Below are 18479 nucleotides of genomic sequence, written 5' to 3' on the forward strand. Positions count from 1 at the left end.
AGCAGACACACACACGCACACAAACACACACACACAAACACACACACACACAAAAACACACACACACACACACAAGCAGACACACACACGCACACACACAAACACACACACACACACACACACACACACACACACACACACACACACACACATACACACACACATACACACACACACACACTGCTGTTTGTATGGATGACAGTGAAGCTGAATGATGCAGAGAGAAGACACTAATCCTCCTGTTAAATCGGCTGAGCTGCATCTGCCCTGCTCAGGATTAACCTGAGACACAGACACAGAGAGGGGGGAGGGGTGAGTGAGGGGGGTGGACACAGACACAGACACTCACATGATTTCATCTTGATCTTTAATTAACACATGTACAGTATGAACGTGTGTTGTTGTTGTGTAGTAGAGGTGCACTGAAAGAAACTGGTTGAGTTAAACCTGACTGTGGAGTTTAAAGCTCCACACAGTCTAAAGGCAATGTCCATGTGTTTGTGATTATAAAGCAGGTCTAGGTTCTATATTAATACTGTGAAAGTATCAAAGCCTCAGTCCACAGAGAAATGCACACAGCCTGTATTCAGAAACTGAGCCTTAAAACCAGCCGTCAGGACTTCTGTGACTTTGTGATGTCACAACTAAGCAGTCATTTTTCCTCCCCTATCTTGTTTCATCATCTCCTCTCCTCTCCTCACTTGTTTCCTCCTCTCCTCTCCTCACTTGTTTCCTCCTCTCCTCTCCTCTACTCTCCTGTCCTCTCTTCTCCTCTTCTCTCCTCTCCTCTCCCCCCTTGTTTCCTCCTCTCCTCTCCTCCCTTGTTTCCTCCTCTCCTCTCCTCCCTTGTTTCCTCCTCTCCTCTCCTCTCTACTCCTCTGCTCGGCTCCAGCTGACAGGGATCCACTGTGGTTCGTCCTGAGTCTGTTGGATGATGGAGCAGAGCTGCATGCAGGCGTCCTGCAGGTCGTCGTTCACCAGCACGGTGTCGAAAAACTGTCTGTACTTTCCCTCCATCAGCCGGGACACCTCCTCCAGCTCCACAAAGTCCTCCTCCTGCAGGAGGAGAAACGTGAGCCCATGCTTCGTTAAGTGTTGAACAGCCATTGTCTGTGTTTGGTTCACTGTTAATTATCTGCCCCCTGTGTGAAGCTTTTACATTTTAGTGTTTGCACAGATTAAACAAACGAGATCTAACGTGATAATCAGTGAGTTTAGAGGTGGTTGTTGTTTCCTGTGGACAGAACCAGGCTAACTGACAAACAAGAAACACACAAACAAACAAACAAACCGTTTCTTTGTCTCCACCTCCTGCATCATCTCCAGTGTTGTTTCTGCTAAATCAGCAGGTGTTTGACTTCACATCCAGGTGAGTTACGGTTCATGCTAAAGGTTCTAATGTGAGAACACCTGAGGAGAACCAGCTGCTGATCAGGTGACCTGAGGATGTGTGTGTGAGTTCACTCCGTTCAATGTGAAAAGAAACTAAATACAGTTGTGTGATAATGGGGCTGACTGATGGTGCAGGTGGAGGCCGGTGCTCTTACTTTGAAAGGTCTGTTGACGGTGTAGTTGGTGATGATTCGGCCATCTCTTCGTGTCTGTCTCAGACTCTCGGGGCCGGGGGGTTTGATGAAAATCACATACGGCTTCAGTTTTCTTGTGCGCAGTGGCTGAATGCTCTACAACAACAAAACAGCATATCTGGGATTTATGTATTCATCCACAGCTGAAAATAGTCCCAACAAGTGCGCTGTTTCCTCCTGTTAAAATAACCTTTAGCTAAAAATGACAATGATGAGCAGTTTTAATGAAAAATTGTGTTTTTAAAAATGTACATGTTCAGTAGGAACCAATGAGCTCAGAGCTGAGACACAGACAGTGTTTAATCAATACATTGTTTGGTTCTGTTTATGTGATTTGTTGTCAATAAGATCATATAGTCCTTTAATATCTGTCTCTGAAGAAGGAGCCTGATAGCTGGTTATTCGTGTTGTCTACTTATAACAAAAATCAACACACTAATATGACAACATGATTTTGGATCTTATGAGACAGAGCCTTGTTATAAAGTAACCAATCAGCACTCATCTGGTCCCATGTAAACAAACAAAGTTATGTTTGTCTCACACTGTGCTGTGTTTATCATGGAAGTCTAACAAATATGTCCAGGGAATTTTCTTCCTTTTCAACATTTTTTCATTTTTTACATCCATGTTAACAAGCCTGCAGTCTTCTTCTTCTTCGTCTTCTAGCAGCTTCTAAATGAAACTCACATGTGGCTCAACATCGATGATGCACATCCGTCCTCGTCTCAGCACATCATCAATGGCGTCGGTGCTGGTCCCATACAGGTGGCCTTTGCACTCGCCATACTCAACAAACCTGAACACACACACACACATACACAGAGATGAGTCTACAGTTCCTGGACGACTTACTGACTGTGATGGTGCAGCTCAATCGAAACACAGTTTAAACCATGTGAAGAGTGTAACTAAAAGCTCACCTGTGGTTACAGACCATGTACTCAAACAGCTCCTTGGTGACAAAGTGGTACTCTCTTCCTGTCTGCTCCCCTGCTCTGATTGGACGGGTGGTGTCTAATGAGACAGGACGACAGTTGCAGCACAGTGTGACAATGAGCACAGTCCAGCACCAACCAACAAGCTCCTCAAAACAACACGTCTTATCTGCAACACTTGAAAACACACTATCACATGTAGTTGCTTATGTCTTTTGTATAATTGTACATTCATACAAACAGGCTTGTTTTAACTTGTGGAAACTCTTAGATTGAATGTGTTAAATTTGTTGGGGGGGACGTACGAGGTACGGGTCCCTGGAAGGTTGAAGGGTTCAGTTTGATGAGTCTCTTCCTCAGTTCAGTAACTCCAACTCCTGAGGCCCCTGTCCAGAGGAGGAGGAGGAAAACAAGGGATGAAGAATTCCCTCCATTCTTTTAGGGACAGCACAGGACAAAATCATTAGTCAAAATAATGTGTTAATACAATGATGGTGCTGGACAAACACTGGGACACTGGTCGATAATATGAGCAGGATGTTTCACAGTAAGAGGTGGAATATAGAACCTCCACAAAATAACTTGATGGGGTATTCCATCCATTTGTCTTTTCACTTCTATGCTGACGACACTCACTTATCCGTCACCTGATGATCTCTGCAGACTGACTGAGCTGAGGTGCTGCCTGGACCCTACGAGAAGCTCGTCATCCCAGAGCTTTCTTCATTTACATGAGGATAAAACTGAAGTGCTGATTATGGGGCGATCAAAAGACCCTGCAGCCAACATAATTCATCTTTTGAAATGCAGAGAAATGAAAAACTTCAAGTCAACTTTCGACCTTTTTCTTTTCCTCACTTTAATGTTTTTTTCCTCAGACTTGACAAAGCTCTTTCAGAGAACTGTTTTCACAGGCTGCACAGACCAGCTTCTGACAAGTTTGTTGTGTGGAAAATGTCCCTTTAAAGCTGTTTTTCAGGGAAGTGAGACTGGCTCGACCCCATAATAGCTTGTTTGTGCGGCATCTTTTTACAACCCACTGTTATACTTTATCATTCAACAACATCTAGCAGCCGAAATACCCCCAAACTGTTTACATTCAAGTGACAGCACCCTCTAGTGGTCATAGTAATTATGACAAGACAACACAGGAGACCACTGTTTGTTTTCTGTTTCAAATAATCAGCATTAGCTGTGTCCCAATTCAAGGACCATATGTTCCAGAGGCTACATTTGAAGACCAATCAGTCACAGTGGCACAACTAGGCTGTCCCATTTTGAAGGCTCCTGCAAATGCAACTAAGAAGTCTATCCTACTTTTCCTGGGCAACACTGCAGGAGGATCCTTTGTTGCCCAAATTATCCCAAGATTCATTATGCGCCAATTATGAAAATAATATGGCAGTAAACAACACTGACAGAGAGCTCGAGGATTACAGTTTTAAGTGTAAGTACTGTGTTTCAGCTTAGTTTAACAGTAACGGTACAACTGTTCAAACCAAGGGCCTTAAAACCTCAAATTTTTGTGAAAAAAATCACCTGTTGTTAAGGTTGCTAGGCGACAAAAGCCACGCTTTGCGACACAACAGTAAGTGTGGGCATAGCTGGTGACACAAATCTCCCACAGACCCGACCAGACACAGCCATTGTTTCGTTTAACCATGACCACAATCTTTTTATAACCTTGAGGAAGTTCTTATTTCAACCCGAACCGAACCAAACTTTTACCACAGCACTGTCACATTATAAAAGAGTCAGTTATGTCTTTTTCAGCAGTGATATGTGGCGTAGCTCCTGCTGCTGTGGAGGTGCTAATTCAGGAAGCACTCCTATGGTTTATATCAGAGGGCAGGGAGGGACAGTGCTTTCGACTTTCCTCTCTCACCGACAAGGATGATGAGGCGGTGGTTCTCCTGCGGGGGGCGCTGGTACAAAGCCACTTCCTCATAGGGGGAAGACAGAGCGCTGCTGCTGGGCGAGCAGGAGGTGCAGGACTGTCGTCTCCTCCTGTAGGACGTCCTCCTCCAGAGGCGGAAACTCCTCCGGAAACCAGCTGAGGAGAGGCTCATACGTTCACTCATTGACTCATTTACATTTGTCACAATATCCCACAGGGATGTAATACTCAAATTAAATGTTTTCTTCGTCACATTTTTAATTCTTCTTGTTTAGGTCAGTTGAACTAAGACGAACTGAATGTGTCTCACCCAGGTAGATCCCATCAGTCACATCAGAGTCAGCCTCGTCTGAAGCAGGAAAACATTCACACTCTTAGGTTAAAGCCACTTTAAAATATTCTGGAGTTTGTTCAACTTTTCATGCAGCACACGAGTCAAAAGTTAACATAGACAACTATTATTATATATACCAGATATAAAATGCCACATAAAACTAATCAAACAAAGAAATAAAGTGAAAAACCAAACACATTGTTATGTATGTTTGGTTTTTCTCTGTACATTTACTGAGTCATGATTAAATTCAAACATGTTGTTGTTAGCCTTGTTTAAAAGGCAAATATGTATATTATGTTATAATATGTTTGTTTGTGTTTGATAAGAACGATTGCCACATTAAAATCACATCACGTTAATAATTCATGTTGCAATGAAAAACAAGCTTCAGTTATTAAAAATATAATTAATGTCATTTATCACCATGTTATTCATTGCATTATATATTATTTACTTCCATATTTGACATTGAGATGGGTCACATTTGTAAAAAGTGTGGTTTATAAAATAACTTATTTATATTTACTATATAAATGGCGAAAGCTCATAGAACATACAATAAAAACAGCTAATTACCTAAAAAAAACCTGTTCAGCAGTGATCAACATGCAACGTCAATTATTTATCTGCATGTTGATCATGAACTAATCAGACTTACCTACCAAAATTTATTTCTTCAAGATCTGTGGAAAGGAGAAAACAAAAGTCACTTCCACAGCACTGATGGATGATGGTTTCTCTCAACAGAAAAAAAAACTTTTATATGTACTGTAGACTTATATGTACATATATCTGACATGTTTTACCTGTTAGCTTGTGCTTGTCATCAGCATGTGGGAGATCGTCCTCTAGAGCAGATGAAAAGAGACACGTCATGGCAACCAAACACAGTATGTTGTATGATAGAAGGCTTGTGAAGAGTTGTGAATGTTGTGTCATGATGACAAACTCAGGAGAGAAGATTTAATTCTCTTCTACTGTGACAGGAAGTGACATCAGCAAGACATGAACATGATCACAAAACAATGTCAAAACATTTTTAACCTGTTCTTAAGTCACAGAACAGAAAACTGTTTGGATCAGACTTTTTTCTCACTTGTCCCTTCAGGGCTTCTGTACAAAACAGATGACAAATTCACTGAGTCACAGGTCCACCCAAACTACTTCTAAACAACCAGACACAGCAGATACTGTATTGGTGAACTGTGTGTGTGTGTGTGTGTGTGTGTGTGTGTGTGTGTGTGTGGTTCTGCTGCATCACACCCACCGTCATCAGCCAGGGTCACTGAGGTCAGCAGGTTAACAGAGAGAAGAGACACTGTTAAAACAGACTCCTGCTGCTTTAACGTCACAGTCAACAGACAGGTGGACATATGAGGAGAAACCTGAGTCTAACAAGGTGTGACTGACTTCACCTCAGTGGCTTAGAGCAGTGGTTCTCAAAAGGGGGTCTGGGGACCCCAGGAGGCCTTGAGGGGATTCCATCAATAGGTAACACAATGACTTCTTTTAAATGAAAACTTTATACAGTCTTTTAGAGAGATTTTACAACATCTGTGCAGGGAGAACAGATGAAAACAGCCTCTTGGCTAATTCAGAATAATTCACTGTAATAATGCCAGGGTCTGTGGTTTTCAACACAGAATGGAAAGAATAAACCAAATTCATTCTGCCAGTCTGGGGATTGAAACATTGTCAGTGATAATGATGATAATAATGAAGAGTCCTCACAGGGTCTGATGCAGGTATGCACCTGTAACGGCTGACACCACCACTGCTCCCTCTGTTTACTGTGGACAGACAGAGAGAGATGATAAATGTGATGTTGAACTGCAGCTAAAAACAAAATGTTTCCATTGAATTAAAGAAGCAGGAACCCACAGTTCACCTGAGAGACAAAAGTCAGCAGCAAAACACCCTAAAGTTACAGCTGCATTACCATGAAGTGATGAGCTAAACCGACATGATGTTCATAGAAATCAAATATTCAGCTGAATTTATTTAACTTGAAATTTTACCAAAATGTAAAATTGGAAAAGAACATTTCAGAAATCTAACCAGCTGCTGCAGTCAAACAGATTTACAGTTCAGTGTTTTGGCTCTTGAGATTTGCTGGGACTGAGGAGAGTGAGAGTTTTTTCTCCTGTTAAGCTCATAACGTCAGGTCTTAGACCCAGCAGGTGTCAGGATGTGTGCGGTGTCACCTCTTCAGCATGCTGGCTGAGGGGATCAGACCGGCGCAGGACACAGCACAGGGCAGCTTCCTGGCCTGCCACCACTGTCCGTCTGACTGGTCCACCACCTCTAGCAGGTCTCCTCTGCTGAATGGCATTCCTGCGTCAGGACAGGGGATGGAGGAGTCCTGCAGGGGGCAGTAGTCCACCATCGCCCTCATGTACACCTGAGAGGCAGAGAAAGATTCAAGACAGGAAAAAAAGTGAATGATTCGACAGGAGCGACTGTACAGAGACTCAGGGAGTCACCAAGAAAAGGTTCAGCACATGATTCTCCAGAAAAATCACAAATTCCAGTCGAGATGAAACATGTTGATCAGTGAGCTTCAGAGAAGCTGGCCTGTAACACTGAAGCTCTCAGGTGTGTGACAAAAAGATGAATCTATTTTCAGTGAAGCTTTGTATCACATTCATTCTATCAAAGTCACGTGACCAATGATGTCCGAAGCTTGGTTTCACACCACAGACTGTTTTAAACCTGGACGTAGACTCAAACTTCAAACGGCAGACACACACATCTATGTAACTGCTTCGCAATCTGATTCAAAGGGTTAAATATGTGTGAAACACGGAGCTCCACTCTTGGTGGGTGGTCGAGGTTACTGTGGATTGCTAAAATAAGCACCAGAGCCTCTCCCCATGCTCCACAGACACTTCTTACATTATTCATTATACTATAATATATAGTGTGTGCATCCACCTGCATTTATCTACTTCCTCTTTTCATGAGTTTTACTTGTTTACAACAGGGAGAAATCCACATGTAAAATATTATCTTTCTTGTATTTCACTTACATGGAGTTTAAAATGGAACTGGTTTATTTATTCATGTATCAATTTATTTATTCATTAATTCATTCATGTATTGTTCTATCAATTCATTCATTTTTGCTTCAAGCAGATTCATGTTGTGAAACATTTTGCATCACAGTGTTTTTCCTAACTTGGACCAGCAGAGGTCACTGTTGAGCTCTGATTTGAAAAGCTTCGAGTTTGAACCCTTTTGAGATACAGGACTCAGACTTTGAGGTGCATCCCCACGAGGACTTGGTGCTGTCCCACTGTAAAACCATCAAGTCCATGAGGGATCTCTGCACACTTTCTGTCAGTCTGCATTTCTGCAGACTTTGTCTGAGGGAATTACCCATAGTTCATAGAGTTGTGACATTAAACCATGAGGTTACCATGGTTATCATCTTTATCACTCATAAAGAGACACTGTAATATCAACAGTGTTTAAATTTTACAGTGATTCTTATATTTATATTCACAGATGGAAGATGTATTTACTTGTGATATCATCCATCACTGTGCAGCAGAGGACGTGTGGTGGATGTTTCTTACCGGCTTGTGGCTGCTGCTGCTCTGACTTGCATTAGGAATCACTTTAAACAGAATGGTTCCCTGGGAGTTGATCTGACACACAAACAATAAAGACTGACTTATTTTAATAATCAAATTTACATCACACAATTTGACATCCCACAAACATTTTACTCCAAACTCTGGTGACCTACCAGTATCTGGATGACCTGCTCTGGCTCCAGACCCACCACAGGGTTACCGTTCACCTCCACTAACATATCACCAGGATGGAGGAGGCCTGAGACACACACACACACACGCACACACACACACACACACACACACACACACACACACACACACACACACACACACACACACACACAATCACACATTAAGCCATCATACTGCACACTTTGACCATGTTTAATACATAATTGGATAATATTGTACCTTTATATTGTACCTTTTGCAGTGTGTTGTCTGCAAATGCCTCTCTCACAACACACACACACATACACACATATTTTATTATTATGTATTTTTTATTATAAAGTTTTATCTCACCGCTGCGGTCGGCTAGTCCTCCATGAATCACCCTGGCAATGTAGATCTCTCCAGTCTCCTCGTCCCTCCTTATAGTTGCCCCCTGACACACAGACAGTTAATCCAAATTTAACCACCTTTAATAGCAACTACCAGGTTTTAGTGCAGCTCTGTGTGAAGAGAGGGGACATACAGGGAATGTAAATGTTGAGGGGATACAGATGAAAGGCTGGATGAAAGCAGTGGTTGATGGAAACCTTTAAAGCTGTAATCCAATCAGGGTCAGGACGCCCCTGTTAATTTCAACTACTGGAACAATTTGTAGTAAGTAATTATAGTACATCCTGTGACTGGGGAACTTGTGTGGCGTTCCCCAAGGCTCAATTCTTAGACCTCTTTTGTTTAATCCTCCTTACATATTCTGCAAAGTTTACATGTCAGATGATGTATAGTTTAAAATAAAATGATCAAAACTGATCCACAGAATTAGAGACATTGTTTTCTTTATTTCACACCTTTTTTCTTCCTGGTCAAAACTGGGCGCCTACACTGACCACAATGCAACTTGATCACCAACAGTTGGGTCAGAGATTGGGGCGTTATGCTAAAAAGCACTAATCTAGCCTATATCATGCAGCAGAGCTGAGGGGGGTACAATGTTTCTAATGCGAAACCCTCAGTTTGTTTTACTTTTCAAACTTGTCATCTTCAAACCCAACCAAAGCTGACTCATATCACTCACTTGTGGACATTTATCAGACTTCCCACAGCTCCCTCTGGAGACACTAAATGCATATATGCATATATATGCAGCAAAACTTTCCAACATATGGAAACACACACTGAGGTGGAAAATCAGTTCCCCTTTGCGCTGTTATTATGCAGATGACACCCAAATGTACCTTGCTCTCTCACCAAGCTACTACTGTCCCAGTGGATCCTTCTGTGCATTAAAGCAAGGATTTGAATGCTTCTATTTACTCATTCTAGACCAATTTAGATAACTGTGATCACTGCAGTTGCATAAGAAAGGCTTGGACTCAGAGTATCATGACATGTATCCCACTCTTAACATATGGGCAAACAGTCTGAAAAGAGAAAAAGGTCAAAGATAAACGATGATGATGACGATGATGATGATGATCGTCACAATTTTGAGGATAGCTGGATGAAATGGGGATTGTGGATTGAGGGAATGTAATTTCTCTGTACCTTTATATATTTGGTGAGTTCCACCTCAAATGATGAGATCCAGGGTCTCAAAAGTGTTTTCTGTCTGAGAGTTGATAAAAGTCTGTTTCTGGTGTACTGTTGAAAATAAAACGTTGTTGCTGATTTACATCTACATCAGCGTGATTTCTTGTTTGTGAAAGATGATCTTGTCATATTCAAAAAGCTAAATAACTACTGGTCAGTTTTATTGTCTATTTCCAGTACCAGAGGAGACCAGGAGAGGAGACAGTTTGATTTCGGCCTACTTCTTCTTTTTCTTCTTCTTGGCTGTTAAGCAGCCTGTGCTCTGACAGTCTTGTTTGTCCTCCGGAGGAGCTCCAGAAACTGATCCATTGTTGAACCTTACCTGTCCATTACTGCCACTAACACCTGCCCTATGGGTGGTACCGAAAGTCACCACTGTCCTTTTACAGCCTCCGTTCATTCGTTTTGGACTCAGAGATGCTGGAAAGCCATCTGCACAGGAACTGGCAGATGTGGAGGAGCAAGAGGAAGAAGAGGAGGATGAGCGATACCGCGGGTAAGGTGTAGGAGGTTTGCGGACCACTTTTGGAGAGATTGAGGAGACCCTTGGAGGAAGTGGGGGAGGAGTGTGGTGTTTCAGCCTTTGTGGAGGTGACGACTCGGGGTGTTTGCTGGCCACTATGAGCCCCTGGAGCTTGTCAACCACCTCAGCCAGCAGGTTGAGCGCCTGGGCGTTCTCTTCCACACTGTCTGTAATCATTTCTGTTGCCGCAACCATCTTCTGGCCAAGATGGCGAACATCCTGAGTGCCGTGCTCGATGCTGCTGGCCACCGTCTGAACAGTGGACCTGAGCTCGTCCACGCTGCACTGTTTGGAGAACTCAGGAGGCTGAGGATGCTGACAATGTTCCGGCTGCTGATGCTTGTTTCGTGTCTGATTTGGTTGATTCTGCCATCCATTGTGATGAGGAGAGGTAGCGTAGTAGGGCATCAAAGGACGATTTGGAGGCGCTTCATTGTGTTTGTTAAGTGGTCCAGTTTTCCTGCCAGGGGTGGGGAGAGTGCTAACACCCTGCTTATGAGTGGAGCGCTGAGCTGCAGGAGTAGATGGTGCTGTGTGGGCTCTAAGAAGGCTGATCCCAGGACAGGATGGAGCCCTGCCGGGTGTGGGGATGGTCCTTGATTGTGCCCCTGTTCCCTGCTTTTTGTACAATATGGGGGAGCTGGGAAGGCTGAGACTGTAAGCTGGGACAGGAGGGGGAGGGTAGGCGTAGTCATCACTGCTTCCTCCTGTAGAGGCACCTTCTCCATCACTGGGTTTGGGTTTTTCTGAAAATAAACACCCATGTGCAGAGGAGGATGAAGACAAGACAAAAAGTTGGCAAAAATTGTGCCAAGAGAAAAATGAACTACACAAAATTTAGAAGGAAGAGCAATGTAAGGAAAAACTGAAAAAGGAGCAAAGTGATGGTAAGATGAGAAAAAATGAGGCATCTTGGTGACAACTGAAGGTCGGTGATAATGAGGAAGTGTGTGTTTTGAAAGATAAACGATGGATGAACTGCTGATGAACTGTCCGTCTTCCTTCCAATTTGCTGGACGGGTGGGAAGACAAATGAATGGGAAAATGCAGTAATGGATGAATGAATGACAGGAGAGACATGATCAATTATTAAGGACACTGGACCGGTATTTATCAAGCAGCTCAAAGTAGAAATTCAGTCCTAACTCACCAAAAATTTGTAGTGAGATAAATTGGTCCTTCTTTGAGGATGAGAATAAAAAGTCAGGAAATCATCTCGGCCAATCTGAGGAGTCCTAACCTGTTTGTGTTGATGCTACCATAGTGTGCACTGTGTTTGCTGATGGTTGAGCTCACTAAAAAATGCTGTTTCAAATCAATTAGATAATTTAGCTTGATGCAAACGAGTAAAGGTTCCCGACAGAAACTGAGGTTCTCACAGTGACAGGGAAAATTCAGCTTTTAGGGCCGATTCTGTCACAACCAATCATCTTTGCAATAGCCTAATAAATCTGATTTTTATTGCCCGTACAGTTCCAGCTGCGATAATGTGCACATATAATTTTTTAATAACTCATTGTATTTATTTATTTATTCCTAACAAGCCACTGTGATAAATTTGGCCCCTGGTTGATGGACAGACTGTTTTACACTTCTTCACTGTTGCTCCTTTGGTGACTGGATGTCTTTGATGACAGATCAGATGAATGAAGACTTAATGAAGAAATGATCAGATGACTGTCATCCTCCATTCCTCCTCCTCTTACCACTACAAGATGCGGAGCTAAAGACCGAGGGAGCTGATTGGTTGAGCCTTTTGTTCCATGGCTCTGCGGTCTTTGGACACAAACAGCAACTTCCTGTTGACTGGTAGCGGGGGAGAAAGGGGTGTGGTCGGTCTCCTCTGGGGAGGGGCAAAAGCCTAGCTTCACTTTCAGTCACTCGAAGCTCCTCCCCTGACCACGCCCTCCTGGCAGGGACAAGGCGCTCCAGCGTGAGGCGACGCAGGCTGCTCCATCGGCTACGAATCACTCCCACTCCGTCTCCTACACTTGCTCTGCGCCCTGCTCCATTCTTAGTCAATGAAAGATGAGAAACTTTATTCCTCCTTATGCAAGAGAAATGAAAACTAGAGTTTTCAAGTCTTTGCATTTTTGCATTTTCTTGCAGATGTGGTGAAAAAAAAAAGATTTGTCAGATTTGAATATTTCTTAGTCCCTGTCATGGACCAGTCCAGGAGACTGAAACACAGACTGCACTTTTCTACAATGGAAAGCTTAAACCAGTAACACTTTACTGCTACTGAGATACTACAGTCACACAAATAGTCTACACGCAGGGGCTTTGTGTGAACAATAAATCCCTGTGTTTCACAAGCTGATGCTTATGAACTGAATTACAAGTACAAAGAAAAATGCTTCTTTCTCACCAGCGGCTGGTTGTTCTTCACCAGACAAACGATCCTCATGGCCTCCTCATCCTCAGGTAACTCATCAGGCAGGGGGGGTAAGACAGGACCATAGTCTGCCTGGGCTACACTGTCGTGGGATGACAGCAGGGCCTGGCAGACAGGTGGAGAGACACAGAGACAGGTGTGGGAACAGATATGAGGAACACACACACAGAGTGTGAATGACTGACAGACCTGGATGTGTGGGGAGCTGAGGAGGCTGTAGAGCTCTCTGGCGTCAGCGGAGGGACGGTGCAGCTTCTGTATCACAGTCATGATCTGATGGACACGAACACAGAGTCACATGTTAACACTGGCAACGCACAACAGACTGAAATAAACTGTGAGCTCAGGCTGAACTGACACTGAGGGTGAGCTGAGGAGGCTGTGCTGTTCACAGGTGACTTCATAAGCTTGTTCATGCAGTTAGCTTCAAATCACAGGTGTGTTTTTCCTTATGCAAAATTTCAACCTAAAAATAAATCAAGTGCAGGATGATTGTTTAACGTTTTGGTGAGGTTGCACAGGTGTGTACTCAGTGTACAGGTGGACTGTAGGTGTGTTGTGTGATGCAGTGAAATGTAACTGAGCTACTTGTACTTTACTCCTGCTGCTTGATACTTTTACTCCGTCACATTTTAGAAAGAGATGTACTTTTTACTGTGCTTGGTGCACAGTTTCTATTTCTCAGATTAAGATTTTACAGATCAGATTTTAGAGTAAAGCTCAGATCAGAAAACAGATCAGTGAATCTGGGCTTTGTTTTTTTTTCTCTCAATCAACTCACGATTTATCTGGTGAAACTTTGCCTTTATTGTAGCTGCAGTAAGAGAGAGACAAGAAGGCCGGAGAGAGAGAGGGGATGACCTGCAGCCAAGGGCCTCAGGATGAACTTGAATCCAGGCCGCTGCAGTAAGGACTGAGCGCTCTACCAGGTGAACCAGCCCTAATGGAGTACTTTTACAATATAGATATAGTACTTTTCTTAGGTAAAGGATCTAAATACTGTGTCTGTGTGTGTGTGTGTATGTGTGTGTATGTGTGTGTGTGTGTGTGTGTGTGTATAAACCTCATATGAGAGTCCTGAGGCGTAAGGCAGAAATGGGCTGGGCGTCAACCTCTGGAACTGCAACAGGCACTCATACATCTGCATGAGAGAAAACAGGAAATGATATCATCACTCGATAATGATGATGATGATGATGCTGAGTGTGTTGTAGTGCACAGCTGTTGAATCGGGCCGTACCTTCAGCAGGGCGTGCAGCCACGGTGCACTCAGCAATTCATGCAGCAGCTGAGCTCCATTGACCTTTCTGTTCACGGCTTGACCGACGTCGTCCACAACACTGGACAGCACCACACTGACACCTGCACACACACACACACACACACAGGGTCAGACTCAAATATTAATGTTTGGATTGATCACCACAACATTTGGTTCAGACTTCAGCTTCCTCCACTCCAGGTGATGACTGGCATCACTGAGAACAAAGGTTTTGAATGAAGTCGAAGTTTTTGTCGTGTGTGTCGTCTCCTCAGCTCTCATGGGGTAAACAGCAGAGTGTTTCCCGTCATGGATGGATGATTGTTGTTTATCTTTGTATTTTATTGTGCAGGATTGTGAAAGGATACTGTTGTGGCAGTCTACTGAGTATGTTTTGCTCCACTGTGAGGGAGTAAGAATACCAACCTTGTTCTAAACCCGCCGAAAGAATTTTAGACTTGTCGGTCGTTGATTGACACTCAGTTTGAGATCATGACATCTGATTAATCATCTGAATGATCAATAATCTGGCTCTCAGATGATTGTTTGGATTTCTGTCAGGTCAGACATTTTGGTCGCCTGCAGTTTTTGCAGTTCAGTGATCTGATGGCTTTAACAGGTCTGTTATCAGCTGCAGTGAACTTGTTGGGACAGCACAGTGATATAATCCAGCAGGTTCACCATTTTACCAACACTGCTGAGGATGCAATTATCTTGTTTGAATAAACTTTATTAAAATTTGTCCATGGATAAAACCGACCAGGGGTACAGAGTTCAGAGCTCCACGTTGCACTTGTTCAATTATTCAGTACAGTTGAGTTCGATTTCACTCCGGAGACTAAGTCTATACATTTATCTGCAGTTTCACAGCAGATGTTTGGAGGTTTCTCCTGAGCAGGAGGTGAAAAATAGGGCCAGGCAGGATTATCATTACTGAGGGGCCCTGACCCCGCGGAGAGACACTAATACCATCTGAATTAGGTTTTAGATCAGATTAAATCAAATGAAACCATGGTTGGGGTTTGGATCTGAGTTGAGGGTTGAGACTGAACTCAAGTAAATCAATAAACAATAAGTGCTGTCAGTGAAGGAGCTAATGGAGGCTGATACAAGTGTATGTGTGTGTGTGTGTGTGTGTGTGTGTGTGTGTGTGTGTGTGTGTGTGTGTTTCTCACTGTGCTCCATTGCTTGTCTCATGCTGATCATCCAGACCCACTGCAGAGGAAAAACTCCCACTGAAAACAAATGTAAATCAACTGTGAGTGTGTTGAAGGTTCACATCATTAACCTTTTATCAAGTGACACTGACATCATTATTTACTATTTTCAACATAACTACAAAATGTCTCTGTGTCAAAACCTCAGGTCAGAAACTGACACACAGAAATGCCTGTGTATCTACTGTCATCGTGGGGAAGCTACTTTAAAAGTTAGAAGTAAAAAATTACTTCACACTGGAAAAAGTTAAATTACAGCAAAGCTGTAGGGAGAAATCTAGTGAGCTTAACTAAAGCTACTGATAAAATGTATCAAGGTACATGTGATACAGAGTTATAACAAAATATAATACAAAAAATTGCAGGTTTATTGCAAAAAGTGTTCACAGATCATAATATAAACCAAAAAAGTAGAATACTGTAGATGGGAAAGTGCTGGAAAGTGGTCAAAGGGTCAAGGGTCAAAGCGGTTCAGTTACAGTAGAGAAGAAATGGTAAAATAAAAATAAAGAATCTTTCCTTTTATGGCAAAAACAGTTTGTAGTTTCAGTTGTGAACTACACTGTGTGCATGTTTTGAACACAGCTCGTGTTATTTTGGTGCTTCCTCTTACAGCAGCAGCTCACTATCTGTGGGCTAATTTGAGGTTACGTCTCCTCTTCAGCGTCTTATCTTGGCTCAGCTTCCGTTTCCACTTACACTGTCACTCAGGAAGAGCTTTAATTAACCAGTGACCTGAAAGTCATCAAACGTCAGGCAGCCTCACAGAGCGTCATCAGAGCATCGCCCACACTGATGCTAAAGCCTGGGACTGGTATCAGATACTAGACTCTCAAACTCTGAGTTTGATAACTATGTATACGTTTGTTCAACTGTAAAATTGTATGAATAAAGTCTAAAACACTGGCGTCTGACTTTTCCCTAATGTGGGAGGGTAAAACTTTAACAACCAGATTTAACAACCAGTCCTCCAACCTGAACAACCAACAACCCACTGAAATAATGCCCCTATGGCGGCAGGCGCACCAGACCTTGGTTGTCATGGTTACAATAATAACAACGAACAGTCATGGATAATAGAAACAACATGGACTGCTACTGTCACATGGGAATCAAACACCGCCTGCAGTTAGACAGTGTGCAGCTTTTTTAAATTGCTACTTGGGATCTATTTATCCTGCTGCTACACACCTGCCTCACCAAGCAGAGACTGAGCCCTCACGTCGTTCGGTTTTAATTGAGTTTTGGCTCAGCTGCAACAGCAGGGCCTGTCCTGACCGACTGACTGATGAGGGTACACCATTGGTTGGCCAGCAGAGTGTTGGAGTTTCCCCATTGGCCGTTGCTCTTTTAAAATGATCTGGCAGGAATAAGCCATGTTGCTAATTTAGCACCTCTGTTGGTTGATTGACCAACTTTTCAGACTTCTTTAGCAATGACACATCTAGTGACCTTTCGGACAAACCTCGGCTGCTCTCTGTAGAAGAGAATCACCAGTTCTACTCCACAAGGATGAGGCCTGACTTTCCACCATGGGGTTGATATTAGTGGGTGTTTGTGTGATATCTCAACAACTCACTCTCCTTCACTGTGTTATACGTTGTCGTTGTCAAATCGATTCACATTAGAATCGTGATTCTCTCTCTACCGATTCAAAAATCAATTCTTGTCACAGCTCTGGTTTTAATTTTTTCCTGAGAAGATGAAAAGACAGAAAACACCCTTTTCTAAGTTTCTTTATCTGTGATGCATTTACACAGAAACCTGTTAGCTTAGCTACTTTTTTCATTGTTTTTTTTTTACTGAATCCTCAGCCCAAGAATCAAAAAATCCTCCCCTAGAGAATACTGCCCAAATCTAGTTACTGACAGGGTGAGCTGAGTTGGGGAAAACACAAAACACATGGAATATTTATTGAGTGAAAACATGTGACAATGCGGATCTTCACACATGAAACTTCAGCCTTATTTGGAGGAAGGTTCTGTAACCATGTGGTACCTGGGAATATTTTCTCACTGTCAGACACGACATCTTCACAACCTGGTGTCACTGGACTGTTCATCACTTTAAATATTGCTCAGAGACGTCTGAGCTCCTGGTCTCCTGGTCGTCTTCAGCTCACAAGAATTTCAATCACAGAATTGGTCCCAAACTCCACCTCTGTCCTGCAGAACTGATGACGTCTCCGTCACCACTGTGTTAGTGCTGCGATGGTGAGCCTCACAGAGCTGCTAGCATGAGTGTGGACTCTCAAGCAGAGCTCTCTCTCTCTCCCTCACACACACACACACACACACACACACACACACACATACACACACATCCACTTTCATACAGTCAAACCACCAGAGTCAGAAGTGTAAAATAAGAGGAGACTCACCAGCTCGTCCTCCTCTGGTCCGGCTCCCTCAGCCTGTCGTTTCAGAGTGTGACCTCTGAAGTGAACCTGCAGCCAGTGGTGACTGACATGGATGTTATTTTACTACCAAACCAAAACAGACACTAATCCTCTCTAACCCGACTTAATCCACCAACCACCAACCTCTCTCTCTCTCTCTCTCTCTCTCTCCCTCTTCTCTCCGTCTCATTGCCTTCTTCAGGGATTTTTAAAATCCGTCTCTCTCCTCTCCTGCCCTCCTCTCACTCACTCCATCTGTTTCTCTGGGGCCTTGTATGTCCCGGTGTGTTTACCTCCTCACTCTGTCATCGTAACGGATCCTCAGTCATTTTCTCGCTCTCTCACTCACTTTAAGTACTTCAACAGATCACAAAGCTTCTTAACTCTTTGCTGCTTTTAGTCTCTCTTTCTCTCACACACACACACACAGTAGGTCCGACATGCTCAGCAGCAGGAAACAGAGTGTTAAGAGGGCAACACACAAACACACAACAATAGTGACTGTGATACATTAAATCCCAACGCAACATCTGGATCTTCAAGAGACCAGACGTTATCAGCTCTGTGTGTGTGTGTGTGTGTGTG

General features: G+C 43.2%; 1 protein-coding gene across 1 annotated transcript; it reads right to left on the minus strand.

The window, feature by feature from the left end:
* Positions 1–13: 13 nt before the first annotated feature.
* On the minus strand, positions 14–18329 carry LOC139614986 (MAGUK p55 subfamily member 4-like). The gene is made up of 21 exons (XM_071472725.1): positions 17877–18329; positions 15455–15514; positions 14259–14380; positions 14082–14159; positions 13208–13291; positions 12992–13123; positions 8865–8946; positions 8510–8595; positions 8337–8408; positions 6963–7159; positions 6490–6548; positions 6026–6043; positions 5565–5606; positions 5421–5441; positions 4732–4770; positions 4410–4577; positions 2830–2910; positions 2510–2603; positions 2277–2385; positions 1548–1682; positions 14–1056 (listed from the first exon to the last, which is right to left on the minus strand). The coding sequence occupies exons 2-21, from the start codon at positions 15483–15485 to the stop codon at positions 871–873; spliced, it is 1836 nt and encodes a 611-aa protein (XP_071328826.1). The 5' UTR covers positions 15486–15514; positions 17877–18329; the 3' UTR covers positions 14–870.
* Positions 18330–18479: the final 150 nt, after the last annotated feature.

Source organism: Trachinotus anak, unplaced genomic scaffold (genome assembly GCF_046630095.1).
Source record: "Trachinotus anak isolate AG129_WGS33_773 ecotype Australia unplaced genomic scaffold, CSIRO_AGI_Tana_v1 ptg000039l, whole genome shotgun sequence".
In the NCBI taxonomy this organism is placed as follows: Eukaryota; Metazoa; Chordata; class Actinopteri; order Carangiformes; family Carangidae; genus Trachinotus; species Trachinotus anak.